At 53.9% G+C, this 19,377-nt stretch overlaps 5 protein-coding genes across 5 annotated transcripts; 2 read left to right on the top strand and 3 right to left on the bottom strand.

The window, feature by feature from the left end:
- Positions 1–3,761: 3,761 nt before the first annotated feature.
- On the bottom strand, positions 3,762–5,434 carry PLICBS_003748 (uncharacterized protein; the record flags this gene model as incomplete). The annotated part of the gene is made up of 2 exons (XM_018323524.2): positions 3,762–5,135; positions 5,192–5,434. 2 exons carry the CDS (start codon positions 5,432–5,434, stop codon positions 3,762–3,764), a joined length of 1,617 nt encoding a protein of 538 aa, XP_018178755.2.
- Positions 5,435–9,288: 3,854 nt separating this feature from the next.
- PLICBS_003747 (uncharacterized protein) lies at positions 9,289–10,810 on the top strand (the record flags this gene model as incomplete). The annotated part of the gene is made up of 2 exons (XM_018323523.2): positions 9,289–9,711; positions 9,764–10,810. 2 exons carry the CDS (start codon positions 9,289–9,291, stop codon positions 10,808–10,810), a joined length of 1,470 nt encoding a protein of 489 aa, XP_018178754.2.
- A 2,072-nt stretch (positions 10,811–12,882) lies between these two features.
- Positions 12,883–15,468, top strand: PLICBS_003746 (uncharacterized protein; the record flags this gene model as incomplete). The annotated part of the gene is made up of 1 exon (XM_018323521.2): positions 12,883–15,468. The coding sequence occupies one exon, from the start codon at positions 12,883–12,885 to the stop codon at positions 15,466–15,468; it is 2,586 nt and encodes an 861-aa protein (XP_018178752.2).
- A 447-nt stretch (positions 15,469–15,915) lies between these two features.
- Positions 15,916–16,938, bottom strand: PLICBS_003745 (uncharacterized protein; the record flags this gene model as incomplete). The annotated part of the gene is made up of 1 exon (XM_018323520.2): positions 15,916–16,938. The coding sequence occupies one exon, from the start codon at positions 16,936–16,938 to the stop codon at positions 15,916–15,918; it is 1,023 nt and encodes a 340-aa protein (XP_018178751.2).
- Positions 16,939–17,923: 985 nt separating this feature from the next.
- Positions 17,924–18,970, bottom strand: PLICBS_003744 (uncharacterized protein; the record flags this gene model as incomplete). The annotated part of the gene is made up of 1 exon (XM_018323519.2): positions 17,924–18,970. The coding sequence occupies one exon, from the start codon at positions 18,968–18,970 to the stop codon at positions 17,924–17,926; it is 1,047 nt and encodes a 348-aa protein (XP_018178750.2).
- Positions 18,971–19,377: the final 407 nt, after the last annotated feature.

Here is a 19,377-nt window from a genome sequence, read left to right as displayed (position 1 = left end):
ATTGCAAAGAGTTTGTCTCAGATATGACGGGTTGCTTTCATGTGCTTGATTCGAGTAGCCCTTTTGTGGAAAACGATTTCACGCGTGATGCCGAAGAGCGAGGAGCTCAGTGGGCGTTACTGCCAAAGCTCTTTATACACGTAGACGACATGGATAAGAGGACAGTACGGGATGGAACCGTCGTATGTGTAGTTACATTTCTCTTGCTATAGCCAGAATCGTTAGAGTCGTAAGACGACAGTAGTGCGAAGTAGGCAATTCCCTGTCGTGAATTGCACCCTTCCCAATTGCTATCGCACTGTTTGACCTGACTAGGTATGGCGGCCCTTTATTTTGTACCAAATGGGACATACGTACGTGCATCCCGTAACCGATGTCGGCCGGTCGCATTGGATTGGCTGGAGGGGTCGGGCTACCAGACTCTCCAGTAGGGCCGCCCCGTGGCCTTCGTCCGGGCTGCTTTACCCCCCCGAAGCTGTGATACTGGAGTTTGGAAGATAACTGCGGATAGGCCGTCAGCGACGGGGAAACGGGGCGGCAAAAGACACCGTTGGCCAGAGCTAGTCTCTTGGAGATCCGGGGAATCGCACCCTTCGTCGACCCGAGTTGCCGGCATCTCGGGAGTGTTGACCTGGCGAAGTGAAGTACTTCCAAGTCGCCCTTGTGCCGCGTATTGCCGCCACTTCTGTAAGAGTGTCTCTTGCGGCAGAGGTTTGCGTAAGCGCATTAAATGCGGTCGGAACTTGGGAGGCAGCCGTGGTGTTTCCTCGCCGACCCAGGCATTGAAGTTAGCGTCTTCGAATACGATTGACGTCTGTAACTCAACTTGAGTGACCCATGAGAAAGATAGCCATTTTCGACTGGAGACGGGCGAACGTAATGAACATTTGGCCGTACCTGCATCTTTCCTCACGGCTGCTGCAGTCTGGGCTGCTGGAGGCGGCTTGAGATGATGTGGGACATGTCTTTAGCCACAGTGGAGGACATGGCAGTGGCCTGCCCTGTTAGGTATTACTGACCTCTCCGCCCGGACTGCCCGGATCACTATCCGCAGCCGGTACTCCCCGCAGCTCTGCAAGCGCCATCCACCTAAAATGCCCAGCCTTCACCTTCCGTAAACCCGGAATGCGAAGCAGCCCACACCTCGGCGACGTGTCAGCTGCAACAACCCAGTGGCTCAAGTCCTGCACGATCACCCCCTAGTCGATCTGCTCGCATTCGTCATGTACGGTGCCACTCGCCCGCGGCCCAAGAAAACGAACATTGTTCGGAGCCGTGGAGGATGTGGCCCATGTCGCAATATGCGGAGGAAGGTAGGTGCGACCCATTCTACCAGTCGGTGCGTCACCCGAGGTCACCGACTGCTCCTACCGGGTCCTGTTGATCAGGCGCGCCATACATGTAACCGTTCTTTGTTGCTGAGAGTATATCTTTGCAGTGCGACGAGAGCAAACCCGACTGCATGCGCTGCGAAAGAAGCGGGAAGGCATGCTGGTACGGGAGCCCAGATCTTCGATGGTTCGATGCTACATCATGGGCGGCGGTTAAGTCGAAGCGGGCTCGTGGGGAGGATGTCAAGGTCCATCCTGTCCGGATTGCCGAACCAACGTGCTCGCCAGACCCTCCACAGACCGATTCTCAGACGACTCGAGGGCGAGATGGTTCCCTACCCCAGGGCAGCGAATCCTCCGCCTTAGGGATTTCATCCACAGATGGTACTAACAACTGTCACCAACTAGCCGTCTCTGAGAAGAGTTTTCTCGAACTCGTCGCATCAGAGAACTTCACGGCGGATTCGACATCTGGGTCTCTCGAAGATTCAACGCTATATACGCCAGGGACCTATGGCCTCATTTGGGGAGATGAAGGAAGTGCGAGCCTAAAATACCGGCGTACAATGGACCTCAACGAGGATCCGAGCAATGCATCAAGATCCGATTTATTAGACGATTCAGTGCTTCTTACGCACTACGCCTCACATGAGCTTCCGGAGCTGAGCCGGCTCGTATCCGTACTCAAGCCCCCATCATCGTGCCAGCATGCTGCAGGTCCGCAGCAATGGCTAGCAACTAAAACTTCACCCATCACAGAACACGACTACTTCCCACTCTCCCTGGGACTACAGGATACCTCTCTCTCAGCCACAAGCCGCAAATATCTCACCCATTTTGCAACTCATGTTACAGGACTACTACCACGGGGCATGGAGCCAGTGCGTGGGTTCTTGGTCGGATCCGACATTGCACTCTGTGCTGCCATTGCCGTTGGCGCCGCTCATATGGCTAACTTGCACGGGAAATACACCACCCGTTTTCGAACTGGGGGGTCGCACCTTTGGGTCCCTGATGTCAGCCATAGGGTTACGGCATTCCGCTATGTCGGCGACGCCCTGTCACTGGCTGCGAAACGACATTCACCCGACGTGGCCGTTCTCGTCTTGGCCCAGATCTTACTGTCATTTGTCGAGCTGGAACTCGGAACGTTTGATGGCCTGCGTCGCTACCTACACAGCATAGATGACTTGGTCTACGAGAATCAGCACGACCTCCTGACCTGCCCCAACGGCTCTTCGCTTTTGGGAGTTGTGTCGGACTGCAGATCCTTTCACCGGTTCATGTGTGGGCCGTGGACTACCCAGCCGCCATTGTCTAAAGTTGACCGTTTCTGGGCCAGACTTGAGAGTCGCAGCGTTTCTGAAGAAGCTCTACTTCAAAAGATTGGCTCAGACGCATTACTTATGCTGTATCGACTGTCTCTTTTTGAAAGCTTGCGACACAGCTTGGTCCGTCCACATCATATCAGAGATCGGCTAATCGATATAATATCACCGTGGCTCATACCGGACCATAAATCGAACGCGTGGTCCGAGTCGGAAATCGTTCACGGCCACCATATGGCGTGCGTAGGGATGGAGCTATTGTCGAAGCAAGCCGGTCACTGCAGAACTCCAAGAGAGATTCTTTGTTCCGGTGGGTGCGAATATTTCGATATTTCGTCTCAGGCCGACGACCCTGCCGCCACTCCCGACCGCCTCAATTCCAAGACTGGGCCTCTTCGATTTGAAAGCCACGAAAGTGCCATGAGAGTTGCGGATTACGCTTTCTCTCAGATGATCTGCGACGAAGAGATAGTCAGGAAGATCGTATCTCCACGCGGCTCACCTACATGCTTCAAGGCGCGTCGATGGTTGGAGGTCTTGATGCGAATCTCGAAAGGCTTGGATATGAGTACGTGTCTCCAGAGAAATACGTACCGTAGGGGAATACTGTCTATGCTGTTCCAAGGCGCAGTCCTGACCGGGAATGCCAAAGCCCTCGACCTCATCCAAAAGTACTACAAGGATGCCAACATTTCGGACAGGGCTTGGGAAGATCCGACATTTCCAACTCGACAAACTGCGCCTGTGATTGAACTTGTCAAGGACCAGCTGAAACAAAACCGAAAAATACTGCTGGCATCCTGGCTGGAGCAGGCCTGTGATACCAAGGCCACGATCAAATCGACGCAGCCGATGCCAATATCACTTGTTTTGTATGGTATGGAAGCCAGTGGTCAGCCCTTTGGTGAGTGTGTTCTCCTAGACAATTTACCTCCCTGAGGTGGAGGGATTTGGGCATGAAATCTGGGATACACAACTCTATACTGCAGAGGAATACCTGTCTAATCTACACTCTCATCCGAGCTACGTGGTCACCCGAACTTGATCAATTGATTGCAGCTACCGCAAAGGTTACATTGGCTGTATTACCACCGTTGTATATTCAGGTCCAAGCGAAGAAGGAGGCACCCGAGCTATACATGACCGAGTCCCACCAGCTCTGAAGGTGCCAGGTGATGGCCGTGTTTGTCACCGAAGATGTGCTCAGTCTCAATCGCAAGTTCCGGGTGTGATCATAGTCCAGAGTATTCAAAGCCATGATCACCTTGGGCGGCTTCGAGAACGCAGTAGGGAAGTTGAAGACCCCAGAGTTCTCAGCCTGTGGCCTATCCCACGGTCGCACATCCTGGGTATTGAATGTGCCGCTAGTGACTCCAGGCTGGTCTGTAGGATACGCCAGCCAAGTCACGCCGGCACTGTATAGAATCGAGTCGGCCCAGGAGTCAGCGTGGATAGTGAAGCCCCTGTTATCAATATCGCTGGGATACACCCTGATGCGCCAGTTCTTGCTCTTGTCCATGTCCAAGGACTGCAGCCAGGTGATAACCTTGGGAGGAGAGGAAAATGGCGTCGCAAAGTTGATGCGCTTTGACTGGGTCAACTGGGGCTGGTTCCATGGCCGCGTCTGCTCCGTGTTGTAGACGCCGGTCTGAATGTAGCTGAACGTCGAGCTCTTCTCCAGATAGGTCATAGAGGCAGAAAAGAGAGTGGTGTCCGCCCAGCTCTGGAGAGAAGCCTTGAACTTCTCCGTGTTTGCCTCACTGGTCAGGGCCCTGATGCGAATGTTGGCGGCTTGGCCGATGTCGAGGGACGTGATACCGAGAGGAAGCTCTGGGACAGTGTCATACTTCTTCTGGTAGTATATGACCTTATCGTTGTCCAGCTGCGGCTTGTCCCACGGGCGAACTTCCATAGTGTTGAATTGACCAGCGTCGAAGTCGCCCTTGGGATAACAGAACTTGGCATACGCCTTGTCAAAGCTCGACAGAGCGGTGTTGTACTTGGTTCCCTTGCCGTTCGTGGTCCAGCTGGCGGGAAAGTAGTACAGCATGATGCTGTCAGGGTCAAAGTCGGTAGCCTGGGTGTCCTGGAGCGTGTACAAGGTAAACATGTTTTGGTCCACCTTGTTCTTGTCCCAGTTGTTTGGCGGCCCACCAAGGTCTTTGTAGACCTGTTCTTTGTTCCATGGGATATTGGCATACGGGCTTTCGTGCTCATGGACTGCACCAAGAGCATGGCCAAACTCGTGAAGTATGACAGAGCGGAGCTCATCATTCGAAGTGCTGTCGTTGATCCATCCCAGGTTCATCGACGGTCGGTTCTGAGAACTGAACCACGAACAGTCTGTCCCTAAATATGACCAAGACCCCGAACCAGGATTGAACGCTATCAGGATGTCCACATCTCCAGAATCGACGAATGTGAACCGTATATTGGCGTACTGGGTCCACTCTGGAGCAAACCTCTTGACTTGTTCCTGGCAACTTGTGAGCGTTGCCTCTTTCCCGGTTCATGGCACGCCAAGAGACAAACCTTCTGCCACGTCGACCCTCCCTGGAACCCAATCTTGAGTTCTCGACCAGGCAACCAAAACTTGCGCATCATCATTGCAAGTCCCAAGGGGCCACCGGGAGCAGTGGGTGCGGGGGGCAAGGTGAGCGACCCATTTCGTGGGTTTTCCTCGACCGCCTTGGCAACACTCTCCTTGGGAGGGATGCTATCCTCATCGTTCACCCCAAGGATCTTGGTGAAGCAGACCGGTCCGTAAGACGCCATTTCAGAGAATATGAGCTTGACACAAGTTGTGAGATTTCTTCAGTCGCAGTTGTCTTTGGCTGGCTTCAGATGTGATTGATGACGAAAGCGGGCTTATAAAAGGGGCAGCACTTGAGGGCGAGAGAGCCCACTGAGCTTACGGTTCTCGCCTGCGCCGGTATTGTTCTCCCTTGCACATCCATTACGCAATTTTGCATGATCTAGACCCAGGTTCTGCTGTTGATGGCTGGCTGAACCTCATTCTAGGAGACCGGTGTGTGATTGCCAAGTTCGCGTCTTACGGTGATGGTATCTCGCAAATGGCTGGGCAAGGTGCAACTGAGGACGGCATATCTCAGCCTTAGGAGAATTATTGGCGGCAATGGGAGCCTCGACTAAGGTCTATGCATGGCGGGCTGGCTAGCGATGGATCACGCAGAAGCTGAAGCCTGTGGCGTTCGCTATCGACACAATGTTCTACAATGTGTCGAATGGTTTGCTGCTGGCTGACCTTGATCGGAGGCGCCGAGCCGCAGGGATCATGTGGGCAGCCTGTCGGCACTTACAGGGCTGGTCGTGTTCATGTTCATCACAGGCGGGGTAAGGGGCGGGCCAAACCGTTTTGTGGCAGTCAGACTAGTTCGGCGGGGGCCGGACCTTGCAGGGGTTTTAACTCAGCACGAGTGGTGCTTGGCACTTGAGGCGCTGTGGACTGCTGGCTTGGTGTTTGCCATTTGGCAAGGCAGACGCCCATCAAATCTCAACAGGCAACATCAAGGCCTGCGTGCACGGCAGGTTCTCAGATGGCCAACTAATTATTCACTGTTGTTGTCCTGATGCAGGCAGTTATCACAAACCAATTGTCTTTGAGCTATTGTGAAAGTAATGACAGCAATCGCTGGAAGCCTTCGCGCGGCAACCCATGCCGCCCATGGCGCGCCTGGCATGATGGTTTCTTGAACGACCCGCTCAGGTCTCCAGAATTGCTTTGCCTGCCACTCTCAAGCCTAACGTTTGCCGCATAGCTGCTTCCTTGGTTGGTCATGTACCTTAAAGCGGATATGCTGATGTGAACCAGGTGTAGAAACGTACATCTAGCAGCTTTGGCCCGACTGGTACGCGGGTCCGCACCATCCAGCAGGGCAGGTAGGAGTAATCCAGCACTGCCCATTCGAACACCACGAGCCAGCGGCGCAACCCCGTTTCTGAAGGGTTGCATCCTCCGCAGGGGCAGGAGCAGGAGCCGCAAAGGCAGCGGCAACGAGCGCAAAGAGGATAGTGGCGGCCTTCATCTTGATGGTAGTGGCGGTTGTTGTTCGTTTGTGAAAATAGAAGCGTAGAGAAAAGTTAAAAGTTGGTGAGCTTGAGGAGTCCGTTTTGTGGTCGAAGAGGCGACATTTCCACTCTCTTTATATGCGTTCACGATCATTGACTTCTCCAGTCTCAGGGCCATCCGCGTGTCACAGCAAATGGCCACAGCAGTCACACCACTTAGGCTAAATAGCAGCGACCCTATGCAACTCGATCATTCTGCAGCTTTACGGCACATGCGTACGTTGTTGCAGTTTTCCCATGGACGATTCCCAGCTTCAAAGGGTGCCTGGGCTTCCCACTCCAAATTAGCCGACCGTAGTCGCCGACTGGACCACGGGCCCGGCTGTTCTTGCCAGTCTGCGACATACTCATGTATTTTCAGCTTCCGGATGATTGCCAACAAATTGCATGCAAATAGCAAGCTGTTATGCGCTGAGCGCACTTACACGGGCGACTCTCTACAACGTGAAAGTAATGTATAGCAGCGCTAGCCGCCGCTTGAGCTCCCCGCAATCGCCGGCCCGTCGCCGTGCACTAGCTCCCTTTCGATACATGGATGGAATCATTTTCTAGTCCTAAGTTGCATGTCAACACACTTCGTGCCTAAACCGCCCTGTCGGGCCGTCGTCCCGCAGGCCTCTGCACCTGGTTGTTACATGTATACTCGAACCGGTACTCGGGCAAAAGTCTCTTCGTGATTTGGTCGCAACGCGCAGTATGCAAGTCTTGTTGCGATTATCCGGGTTGATGGCAAATGCTATTCACAGGTCCTTGCGAACGAGCGAATGAGGAGCAGTAGGTACGCACCAGCGTGCCCACGTTCAACCGGGACTCTCACACCAGACCAATGAAGCGGCTATTCAAACGACGATGGTAGCCTGAAGAGTATTAAATTGCACTGGTACCCGAGGATTGGTCCCATAACAGCACGTGGGCGGCCGCGTTCGGTCCGTCGCACCACTCGCGCTCATGTGAGCGGGTATGTTGTCGCCAACGCAGGTGAATGTAATTGCTATCATGCCTGCCACCAGTTCTTTAATTGGTACTGTCAAGGCCGCTCTGGACGGCGAGAATAGAACGTCGGACAGGGTCCCCAGCCTCGTGGTGGCACTGCCCCCAGAGCCCTAACTGCACAGGTGCAATGAGGTGCACGAGGAAGATCATGTGGTGGAAGCTTGCCTCCGTCATGAGCGCAGGAGAACAGTAGAGCGTGCCATTCTGTAGCAGGCACGCGATTCCACTGTCCCTATAATCTTGGGCAGGTCGATCAGATCAAAAACCAATTGACGCAGGGCGGTGGTGACAGGCAGACGAGCATGTCGAACGCCCTTGACCAATCACGGCTACTTGTATTTGGCAGCTAGAGGTACAATTTTCCTGACCGGATATTTAAACTTCATGGACTCTCATTTACACACGTTGATATATCATTACGCGTCGACAGCGTCGCGTCGGTTTGAGTCGGTGGTAGAGGCATATGCCAGAACATACATGTAACATCAGTGCCGAATGGAACCCTGATATCCAGGCACAATTCCACGGCTCGCAGCTAAAAAAAAAAATAAAAATAAACAAATAAGTTGACTGCGCCCGGCTACAGCTTCTGTGAGGACTTTCAGATATCTTGAAACCAGCCGTTTTGTCGGCGTTGCCATTTGCATGTTCCGCAAGGATCAAGTTGCGTATCGATCACGCTCCCGCGCCATTCTCGCTAGACGGCCTGAAGTTTCACAGCGCAAGCTAGCTCGCAACCGCAAACGCACCCCGTTGTCAACTGGTAGTGAGGAGCGCTGCTTGTCTTGGGACAGCTATTTACAAATGCAGCCAGGGTGCAAAATGCTTTGCGCCGCAGATGGTCTCTGCCACCAGTGTATGTGCCATGGCCGTCAACGGCATTTGACGCTAAGGAGGGCCTAACCACTAGAAACATGTTCGAACATGCTGTGAGTCGAGGAAGAGACTGCAAAGGCCAATCGTGTCAGCACTCGAACTCTGACATAGCAGATCTCTTGAGTTATTTCGGGCAATCTTCTAGGCAAAGATGGATAGTGACGTCAGATCCGTCCGTCCCGTTGTCAGGGAACTGCTCAACACTCGCGAAATAGGAATCATTCTCATCACCAAGAGTATCGCCGATCGCTCATGACTGTCCGGCATTAGGGTGAGACCTGGAATCTCGCCCCTCGGCGACCGGAATGTCCGCTGGCGCCGCATCGCTTGCGTCGATATCATAATGCGGACTTTGCACGCGTCAATCGAAGCTGACAAGATAGGTATCCTTAAGGTTCGATGACAAACGCCCAGCCAGCTCTCATAGAGCAAATTCCAATTCAAGTAGTTGCTGCTCACCAATAGGGTGCTATGCGCGCTGATTCAACACTCATTGTTGTGTTAGCGCTGAGTGGCGGCGGCACTGCCGGCAACATGCCTCAACGTCCATGTCAGCAAGCTAGTATTGCTGGCAAGTATAAGTATTCGTGATCAGTAGTAGACCTCTTCTGGAGACCGCAATACTTGGAAAGATCATACAATATTCGCACGGAGACGATCTTGTGTACATCATGGCCGGCGAGAGCAACCCGTACGAGTCTCGACTCTTCATCAACAATGAGTTCGTTCACGCAACATCAGGCCGAACCATCAGCGTCCAAAACCCTGCCAACGGCGATTATGTTGGAGAAGTTGAGGTTGCGGGACCAGCAGATGTCGACGCCGCTGTTCAAGCTGCGGAGGCAGCATTCAAGGGACCCTGGTCGACATTCACGGGCCCTCAGAGGAGAGACTGCCTGATCAAATTCGCTGAGCTTATTGAGAAGCGGATTCCGGAAATTGCCAAATCGGAAACGTTGTCTATGGGCGCCACCATCATGATAACTCAACATGTCTTCGGGCCTTGGACCGTTGCCACGCTCAAGTCGTCGGCCGGTTTCGCGGACAAGATTGAGGGCCAAAGCTTCACGGACCAGGACGATGGCACGTACAAAGTGAGTAACTCGCTGTGACTCACAAGCAGGCATCATTCTAACGTGCTGTCAGATTGTCGAATGGGGACCTTCCGGTGCTTGCGCTGCCGTCAGCACTTGGAACGCCGGCCTGGTGTACTTTGCGTTCTACGTTGGAGCTGCCATTGCTTCCGGCAACACCTTGGTGTTTAAGGCTTCCGAGAAGTCGCCTTTTGACGCTCTCCTCATCGCTGACCTCATCCCCGAGGCTGGCTTCCCCCCAGGCGTGATCAACATCATCTCTGGCGACGGGGAGACTGGAGCTCATTTGGCCTCGCACATGAAGATTCGTGTCCTCGGGTTTACTGGTTCAGCCCCAACAGGCAAAAAAGTCGCTGAGCTCGCCGCGAAGAGCAACATGAAGAAAACCATTCTCGAGCTAGGTGGGAAGGCGCCCGGCGTTGTGTTCAACGACTGCAACCTAGATAATGTGGTACAGGTCTGCGCCAACCATTTTCTGGCTATCAACGGCCAAGCGTGCACTGCAAGCACCAGATTGCTTGTCCAGTCATCGATTGCGGATTCGTTTACGCAGAGGATGAAGGAAGCTTTTGAGACAGTGGAGGCCACCCTCCCTCGCGACCCGATTGACCCTTCATCAGGGATAGGTGCGCTTGCCGACGAGAAGCAGCTTAAGCACGTACTTGAAGGTCTCGAGATTGGAAGGAAGGATGGCTCGGTGCTCACTGGTGGCTCGAGAAAGGGCACATCGGGCTGCTACGTGCAGCCGACAATCTTTGTCGATGTGAAGGAAGGGTCTCAACTCTGGCGCGAGGAGGTCTACGGCCCGGTGGTGCTGATCAAGACCTTCGAGACCGAGGAGGAGGCGATCCAGCTGGCGAACGATACAGAGTATGGCCTTGCTGCCCAGATTTTCACCCGCGACATTGCAAGAGCCATCCGTGTCGCTCGCAAGATGGAGGCGGGCGTGGTCACAATCAACGCTGGCGGGATTGGTGATCTCCAGTCAGCATTCGGAGGGACCAAAGGCAGTGGTCATGGGCGGACAGGAGGCTGGTACGGAGTCCGAGAGTTCATGGAGTCGAAGACGATCAAGATCAACATGAAATACGACAGCTGAGACAAGCAGGTTAGTTCTGCAAATGCGGCATTACGACCATCACTGGCCGCTTCCTTATCCAAGGGCGGGGCGTCTGACGTGAGACGGCATGCCTGGCCAAGTCTGCAGCCCTATGGTAATCATGGAGAACGGTGGAGGTCCGAGTGCTGTGCTTTTAAGTGGCCCGTACGGTTCAGCAAGTTGAGCCAGAGCAACCGTAACAAATGTGCCATTCTCGCTGGCAAGGCATTCGAAGTAATTGTCGAGCCCGCAAGCATGCTTTCGGACCGTTCAGCCCTGTGCCTGCACCCAATTTTGAGCTAGGTTCCATGTCGTCAACTGCGGCGCCAAGAACCCGGTCAGCTACGAACCAGACAGCATACCCATTGTTCCCACAATGTAGTATGTACGTATGTAGTCGTGCTACGCATGAAGTGCGTGCTTTGAGTTTTAGATCACAGCCTACGTTATGCGACGAAAAAGCGCAAGATAGACCAAAAAGGTAAAGAAAGAGTACGAGAAAGACTTGCAGTGAAATAGCAGCAGGGCATTCCAGGCGTACACGAGGTCATGGCCCGGCGTTGCCACGGGGCCTTTGCTTTTAATGCACCCAGAGGAACGAGAAGTGGGAACCTTTACCACGCATTACTATGGCTCCATTGTGAAAGTCTCGTGCGGAGCGGTTGCATCTTGTATCTTCTCTGTCCCAGCCATACGAACCCAAGTACACATGGGCCCGGATGCAACGCACTTGCAGAACAATAAAGCATGCGGGCGGCTGTCCAGAAGTCTCCATTCACGGGGGTTGATCGTGCGAGATTAGCTTTGGGGGTACGAGAGGTCTCGGTTCAGTCCGGCTGATGATTGTGGACCCGTTGCAGAACCGCACTATCGCGTGCGCCACAAATATCCCTGGTCAGGAGACAGGATGACTTGGCTCACAGAGTCTGGATGATCGCGCAGATTCATCAGCCTTTGAGGGTCGACGTTTGGGCAAAGTGGGAGGCTGGCTATCTTTCGTGCCCGCCCCTGAAGGGGCACGGCAAGCTTCTCCAGAGGCATGTTGGTGTAGTACAGTTGAGCATGGGAGCAACATGCGTATGTACACTATGAGTTGGCTTGGCGTGACAAGAAGAAAAATGCGAAAAGACAGGCTGTGGGGAGCCGCCGCCACGGCTTCATTGGCCCTGGCAAGCAAATTTCGCCCCTTGTGCAGGAATCCAAATCGCGCCCAGCCCGCCCTGACGCCCAGTTACCCCTGCTGACGACCCATTGAAGAGGTTTTGACAGGCCGAGATCCCATGTCCAGCAACCAACCAACGCAGGCCCCGAGTTCTCCGCCGCCCAACTTGGATGTGCCCGAGGGACCGCAGGGATGTTCGTGCTGTTTGGCCCAAAAGGGCCCAAATTATTATGCACGCTGGTGATTGGATCGAATTTGGGGCGTCTGTCGGTTGGTGCGGCTCCAGCTCGGCCATTGTCCGCATGGGTGCGCCCGTCTTTGGTCCAGCTGGTGCCGTGATCCGAGGTCATTCGTGTCTTTGTTTCTCTCTCCAGGGGCGGGCCGCCCGTGCTCCATCCCGTCCGTGGCGTGACTTGGCGATGGACTCAGCACACCAGGCGCCAGGGGGAGCATTGATTGACTTCAGGGTCACGATCAGATGCACAGAGAAATGTATGCCACCGGCCTGCCCTTTGACCGCTGCGGCCACGTATGTCCCAGGTAGCAAACAGCGCCGCTGCCAACGCTTGCCCGGGGGAGGCTGGTGCGTTTGGAATCCTTGTACGCACAGCGCGTGTAAGCTATACGAGCGCGCCTGTCACACCAACGGCAATTTCGCACTTGGTGCCACTTCACTGCCCTCGTGTCCCCTTGCCGCACTGGGGCTAGGTTCTCGGTTACCAGGACGTCGGGAACGGGAGAGTCTGCCCCAGAATACGGAGTTCGCTGTGCCGTTTCTCAGCCCCAAGCGAGAGCCGCGTCGACTTTTCTCGCAAGTTTCAAAAACTAGAAGTCTTTTCATCAGTGTCGGATTCACAAAGACCACCCCGTCACTTGGTTCAGATGGTCTGTTGACGGCTCTCATTTCGACATGGCCGTCGACCTGATGCTTCGGGGCGCGCGCCTGTTCTGCTCAGCGCTCCGACTTTTCGCGCTCGCCGTCGTCACTCGTTTGAACCGACGATTCCTTCATGGCCTCCTCACTCGCTTCGCTTGTCGCTCCTTCGTCTTTTCCCTCGCGGCTGTTTCTACCATCGGCGCGAAAGCAGTGCACATTTACGCCCATCACACCGCTCTGAACGCAAGTGACCTGCTGTTCTGGGGTTCATCTTTCTTCACCCAAGACACGGCATTCTTACTGTTTCTGCGACTGTTGCTGGACGACAGGTCATTTTCGACTCGGCGCTGGCTGCGCGTAATTGCGGTGACTCTTGCCACCGTCGTCGCTATCATTACCTACAGCCTGGCGTCTACGAACATCTCGTTTTTTGCCGTAGCGGGCTCCGAGGTCCACTGGCGCAACATTGGATTCGTCGGCGACAAGTCTTCGCGCAAGGTACTGCTTTCGGGCCTGGCTTCCTCCATCATTGTCGGAGTCGCCTTAATTGCCCTGAGCTCGATTGTGCAGGACTATCTATTTTCCGTGGCCGGTCTTGCACAGAACATTGTCGCGTGGCCCTTTGCTCGACTTGGCTTCCTCGTTCGACGTTGCCTGCCGGACAGCCCGAAATACACCTACCTTCAACACCGTGACGACGATGACGACCCCGATCTTGAGCTGAAGGGTGAGCTTGACCACGAGAGTGGCAATTTGCCGTCGAACTCGAGATGGGCGAAGATTGTTGTTGGCGCCGCGGTCATTTTGCAGGTACTTTCATCCATCATCCGACCCGAAGAAAGCTCCCTGGTGTTTTTGTCATGGACCATGGTACTACTTCCCTGGGTCGATTTCGCCCACTCCTCGCCAAGTCTCGCTGGCCTGCTCCCATTCTACGGAAATGGCATCAACCGCCATTGGGATGACCGCACGGCTCTCACGAAACCGCCCCCGTTCTCGTGGCTCCCCCAGGAAGGCCCGGTTGCCGGCTTCGAGGACTGGTATGCTCCAAACAGTGAACACTATAACGCCGCTCAAGATCCGCTCAAGATCTCGAATCTCGAAGACTATTTGCTGCCCCAGCTGCGCGAAAAGCTAGCAGGCATAAGCATTCGCCATGTGCTGCTGCTGAAACTTGAAAGCACGAGGAAAGACGTGTTTCCGATCAAGAAGAATGGGTTCATTTGGAACAAATTTGCAGGGACATTTCCAGACAAGAAATTGCCAAAGAAAGCCGAAGAGAGACTGGCAACACTGACACAGACTGCGAACTTCCTGACGGGCGATTATAACGACGGTTTTGCTCATAAGGACAAGAAGCGGCGCGGCGGCATCAACTTCAATAATGCCTATACGACAGCGACATATACCCTGAAAAGCATGACTGGGACGCTCTGTGGCATTACTCCTCTGGTCGCCGACTTCAATGTCGAGTATCAGAATCACATCTATCAGCCCTGCTTGCCTCACATTCTCGACGTGTTTAACAAGCTTGGGGGAACGAACTCTACAGATGACTTTACCTCCTTGAAATGGAGGTCTAGCATGGTCCAGTCCATCACAGATACCTACGACAAACAGCGTGAACAAATGCCTTTCCTCGGCTACACCCCAGAGAACTTTATTTATAAGGAGTATCTGCAAAGCGACGCTGCGAAGTTCGGCGCTGTCAAACTACCCGAGATCAATTACTACGGCATGGCTGAAGTCGCTATTGAGGATTATATACGGGACGCATTTGTGATGGCGCGGGAGAGGAATGAGCGGATTTTTTTGTCGCATTTCACAAGCACAACCCACCACCCATTTGCGATCCCCGAGGAAGAAGAGTACGTCGAGCTTTCGAACGACGGGCTAGGCGATTTGTCCCACTACGTGAACTCTGTTGGGTACGTTGACCGCTGGCTTAATCGCATTCTCGGCATCCTCGACGAACAACATGTCGCGAACGAGACCTTGGTCATTCTAGTCGGAGACCATGGCATCTCCGTGGCGGAGAACAACGGCGTCACGCCCTATTTCAACCCAAATATTGGCAACTTCCACGTACCTTTGGTCATCTCCCACCCCGATCTACCGCACATCGATATAGACGATGCGGTAGAGTCACTACAGATTCTTCCGACCATCTTAGATGTGCTTTTAGAGACAGGCTCGCTATCGCATGCGCAAAGCCGGGCGGCTGAGGACCTGATCCGCAACTACGAGGGTCAGTCCCTCATCCGACCGCTACGAAAGGTATCCGACGAACAATCGGGTAGCCATGGTTATTGGCAGTTCACCGTCATGAACCCGGGCCGCGCCATGCTCGCGGTCCGTGATGCTCGCGACTCAAATCGACGCTTGGTCGTGCCCGTGGTCGAAAACGTTGAGTGGCGGTACACGGACCTCGGCCCCGATCCCCACGAAGAAGACGCAACAGTTGCGTTTGACTTTTTTTCGTGTTTGCAGAAGATCAAAGAGAAGCATGGAATTGAGGCGTCTAAATGGGCAGAAGAGGCTGCTTTCATGGCACGTTGGTGGGTGGAGGAGAACAGGAAGCGGTACAGATTCGACTCCGCATATATCCAGAACAATTAATAGATTTCTGGTTTGGCGTTTTGCTGCATGGTTGAGCAGGGCGGCAATACAAATGGGAAGAACGCGTTCGGGTGAAACATCATAGTGTGTTGACTGTACGTCTATCCGCAGGCTCATCCTCAATGGTGGTGCACGTGGCGCGTAAGGTTCACTCCCGATTCCAACGGGCGCTCTTCACTTACAAGACTAACAAGTAAGGCGCAACGCGTCTTGATCCTTTATTTAGACATACCGCTAAGTTCGGACCACTAGTGTCACTGGCACCGAAAATTCCCGGGAAAGAGTGATCGTGCCAAGCGTGCCTGGTCGGGGAACCCTGGTCCTTGAACTTCAATAATATCCTGACTACCGAGGCCCTACGCAATGCGCATCGCACAAGCACTGAGGCGGCTCCGACAGGATGCTTGACCCAAGAGACCACTCCCTTCACCTAACTCAAGAACCAGTCTACACTTGTATCCGCCTCTCCTTCAAATACTCGTAATCAGGCATCGCCTCTCGCACCCATTTCTCAAGCTGCTGGGCCCGCGCAAGCCCAAATTCCTCCGCCCATTTACTCGCCTCGGCAGTGATGTCTATGCTGGCTGCCGACTTGTCTGCTATGATACCAGTGGAAGCATTGAGCGTCGACAGCATAATCTGAGCTCTCGCGGGCAATTTCTCCTTCTCTTCCTGTGTAATGGGAGACCAACTCGATTGGGTTTTGTCGGGGTCCAATCTGAGCAGAGCCGCAAACTTCTGGACGGCCCTAGGATTCCCAATCACGTCATCCGCATCTAGCACCAATGGCATAGCTATGGCCTCGGTATCCCTAGCCGCGCCATTGGCAGTTTCCCTGTGGAACTTGGTTGCAAGATCGTACAATCTTCGGTTCCAACGGATTGTCATGTAAACGGGAAGGTAATTCGCCGTCCCTTTTGTAAACTCGCGGTTTGGCGCGGCATTCAGAAGAATCCGATACAACGACGGAAAAGCCATTGCAGGGTGTCTGATGACAAATGCCATCTTCCATTGCCGGAGGTATGCATCCGAAAAAATGGTGTCGTTCAATGCCGTGTACTCTTCTGGAGCCTTGTCACAGCCGGCTTCATCAATGCGCCATCGCTGCTCCACAGCCCCTTCTCGTCCGAAGATGAACTCGTTCAAAACAGTGGGGTCTGTCAACAAAGTGGCATGTTCCTTGGTAAACGTGATCTTGCCCTGAGAGTCGCCGGCGGCTCGCGTCTTCTCCAATGCATCGAAACCGTCGGCGGCAGCTTGTCGAAGGCGTTGTTTGCTGTCACCCCATTCGTGAAGCGGCTTCTCCCATAAATCCTCGTCGAATGCGAGAGAGGCCATCTGCTTAAGGTGGTAGCCGCGGCTCACATTCTGGGGAACATCGGGCTGATCGTCTAGACCTAGCATTCGGACCAACAGGTTCGACGCCGATCGCGGGTATGAAACCAACAGAATTCGTCTGGGATCTGTCATATTGGCGACTGAGATGCGATGAAGAAAAGTGCCAAATGTCTGGCGAAGGGTGCTTCAAGCACGTACCGACCGAGAGTATTTAACCTTCCTCCTCCTACCTTCCTTGGAAAGGAGTTGGAAATTCTTTGCTGAGCAATCATAAGCACTAACACGGGTAAAGTAATGCGCAAAAGACACGAGCGAGGCAAATTCGATGGATAATTGCATTTGCTCGTCGAAAAAAAAGGACATGTACGGTAGATATCGGCCGCTAGATGTCACCGTCCGTGTATATGATCTGTAGGGCCCCGACTCGATGACTCGGGAAATATCGGTTTCATTTGTTAGATCTATACGCCCCGAATAGTAGCTTATGCCTCTTTTCCTCACTCCGACCTTGTCACGATAGTTCAGGTGGCCAAAACAGCAAGCCAAGTCCTGTTTGCCTGGCTGACCAAGAAAGAACGCCACCTTCGACCACCGGTCACGAGACAAGAACAGCATCCCGACTGTGGCTCAGATAAGACGGAGCGGCAACACCGGAAGAAACGGCAGCAACGGAATGACACACCTAGGCTATACCAGTCAGAAATGTCTTCTTGTAGACTCCGTAGTCACTTCTCAACTCTCGGTACTGGGGGTTCGCCTCGGCGCAACGACGGCCTCGGTTTAAAATACAACCCGTGCAGCCAACCATCGAGCATCCCGCGGTAGAGCCCGACTAAACTCTTACATCATCCTGGTTCCCATGCTACTTCAGCATTTGTGGCGTTTGTACCCCATTGCCAGGGTTCAACAATTCCCCAACTGCCGCCCAACTCCGCAGCCCGGCGCTAAACGTGCTCATTGGCTCCTCCGATGATAAATGCTCGTACAGTTCACTAATCTGAAATGTATGCACTTCCGGGTCGGACCTCGCAGACGGCATTCCCTGTTTGAGTCTGACGACTGGCTTGCTATCACCGGAAATAAAGCCTAAATGGCATAGGGCTGTCCATTGGTCGATCTACTGCTGCCCGACTGTGACGACCATCTTGCCTTGAGCTTCGCCCGTCTCCATTGCCTTGTGGGCTGCATGAATCTCTTCAAACTTGAAGACTTTCCAGGGTTTTGCGTGGATCTTTCCGTCAGCGACCTTTTGCATTATGGTACGCAGCGGCACATCGGACACGGGAAACTCTTCGCTCCCAAAGACAAAGCTGCCAAAGAAGCTGAAGTGAACTCCACTGGCCATTTGCAGAAGAGGGTTAAAACCTCGGTTCTCATCGGGGCCAGCTGGACCTTTGATCGGATCCAAGCCGCCAAGCCAACCTGCCAGACAAAGACGGCCATCTCGGTGGACGAGCTGTAGAGATTCGACGACTGTGCTGTTGCCGACCAATTCTAGGACACGGTCAAACTTCGCTGGCTTGCCACTGTCGCGGAGTCGCTGTCCCAGGTTTGGTCCTTCCAACACGGCGTCGGCCACGCCCAGTTCCTTCAACACGGGAAACTTGGCCTCGGTGCGACTTGTAGCCGTGACGATCGCACCCGCTTCCACAGCCAGGCCGACAGCAGCCCTTCCAAAGGATGAAGTTGCGCCTCTGATGAGCAGATTCTGCCCCTTTTGCAAGTCCAAGTTCCTGAAGAGACAAGTCCAGGCCGTGGCGTAGCTTTCCGGCAAAGCCGCGGCTTCAGCCCATGTCAAAGGCAATTCCTCGCCTGGGACACCCAGCGCGACGATATTATTGACGTTGGCCACTGTGTACTCCGCGTAGCTGCCGGGGATGGTACGGCCTAGGCCACCCATCATTGAGGCCACGGGTGTACCCTCGGCGAGCTCGCCGCCGGGGCATTCCTCAACAACACCGACGCATTCGATTCCACTGATGGGTACTGACTCGGCCCACTCGCCGCGCCTCATGTGCATTTCTGCGTGGTTGACACCGAATGCCTTGATGTGTACCAGTGCCGTTCCCGGCACGGTGGCGGATGGCTTAGGTACATCTTTGATGACCAGGTTCTCGACGGGACCAAAGTTGGAAATGACTATTGCCTTCATATTACTAGTCATATTGGAAGAGCTTGGCTGTGTGTGCTACCACGTTGATGTTTGTGGTGAGTTGTAGATGAGACGCTGAGTGATTATGAAGGGTGCCTCGTGCGTGAATGAGTCCTACCTCATCAAGATGCAAGAGTGGCTTTATATGCGCAAGCCTACGGGATTCAGAGGATAAAGCCCTCGACATTGACTTTCCATATTTCTCAGCACAGCTCATCTTCACTGCAAAACTCGATGCGACACAGCGTGCGAGCTGACTGAGGCGGCTGACTTCATGCCTGTCGCGCCCTTCGTATGAGGCAGGAATGACGTCGCGACAAGTCCGCTGACAAACCGGATCATCCATGAGCAATCAGCGCTTGGATTGGTCCAACCACGTCGGTGAGGCACAACCACTTCAGCCTGTGGCGGCGTTGCCT

The sequence above is a fragment of the Purpureocillium lilacinum genome, assembly GCF_023168085.1.
Source record: "Purpureocillium lilacinum CBS 284.36 DNA, scaffold_2, whole genome shotgun sequence".
Lineage (NCBI taxonomy): Eukaryota > Fungi > Ascomycota > Sordariomycetes > Hypocreales > Ophiocordycipitaceae > Purpureocillium > Purpureocillium lilacinum.
This window is presented reverse-complemented; position numbering and strand designations above follow the sequence as displayed.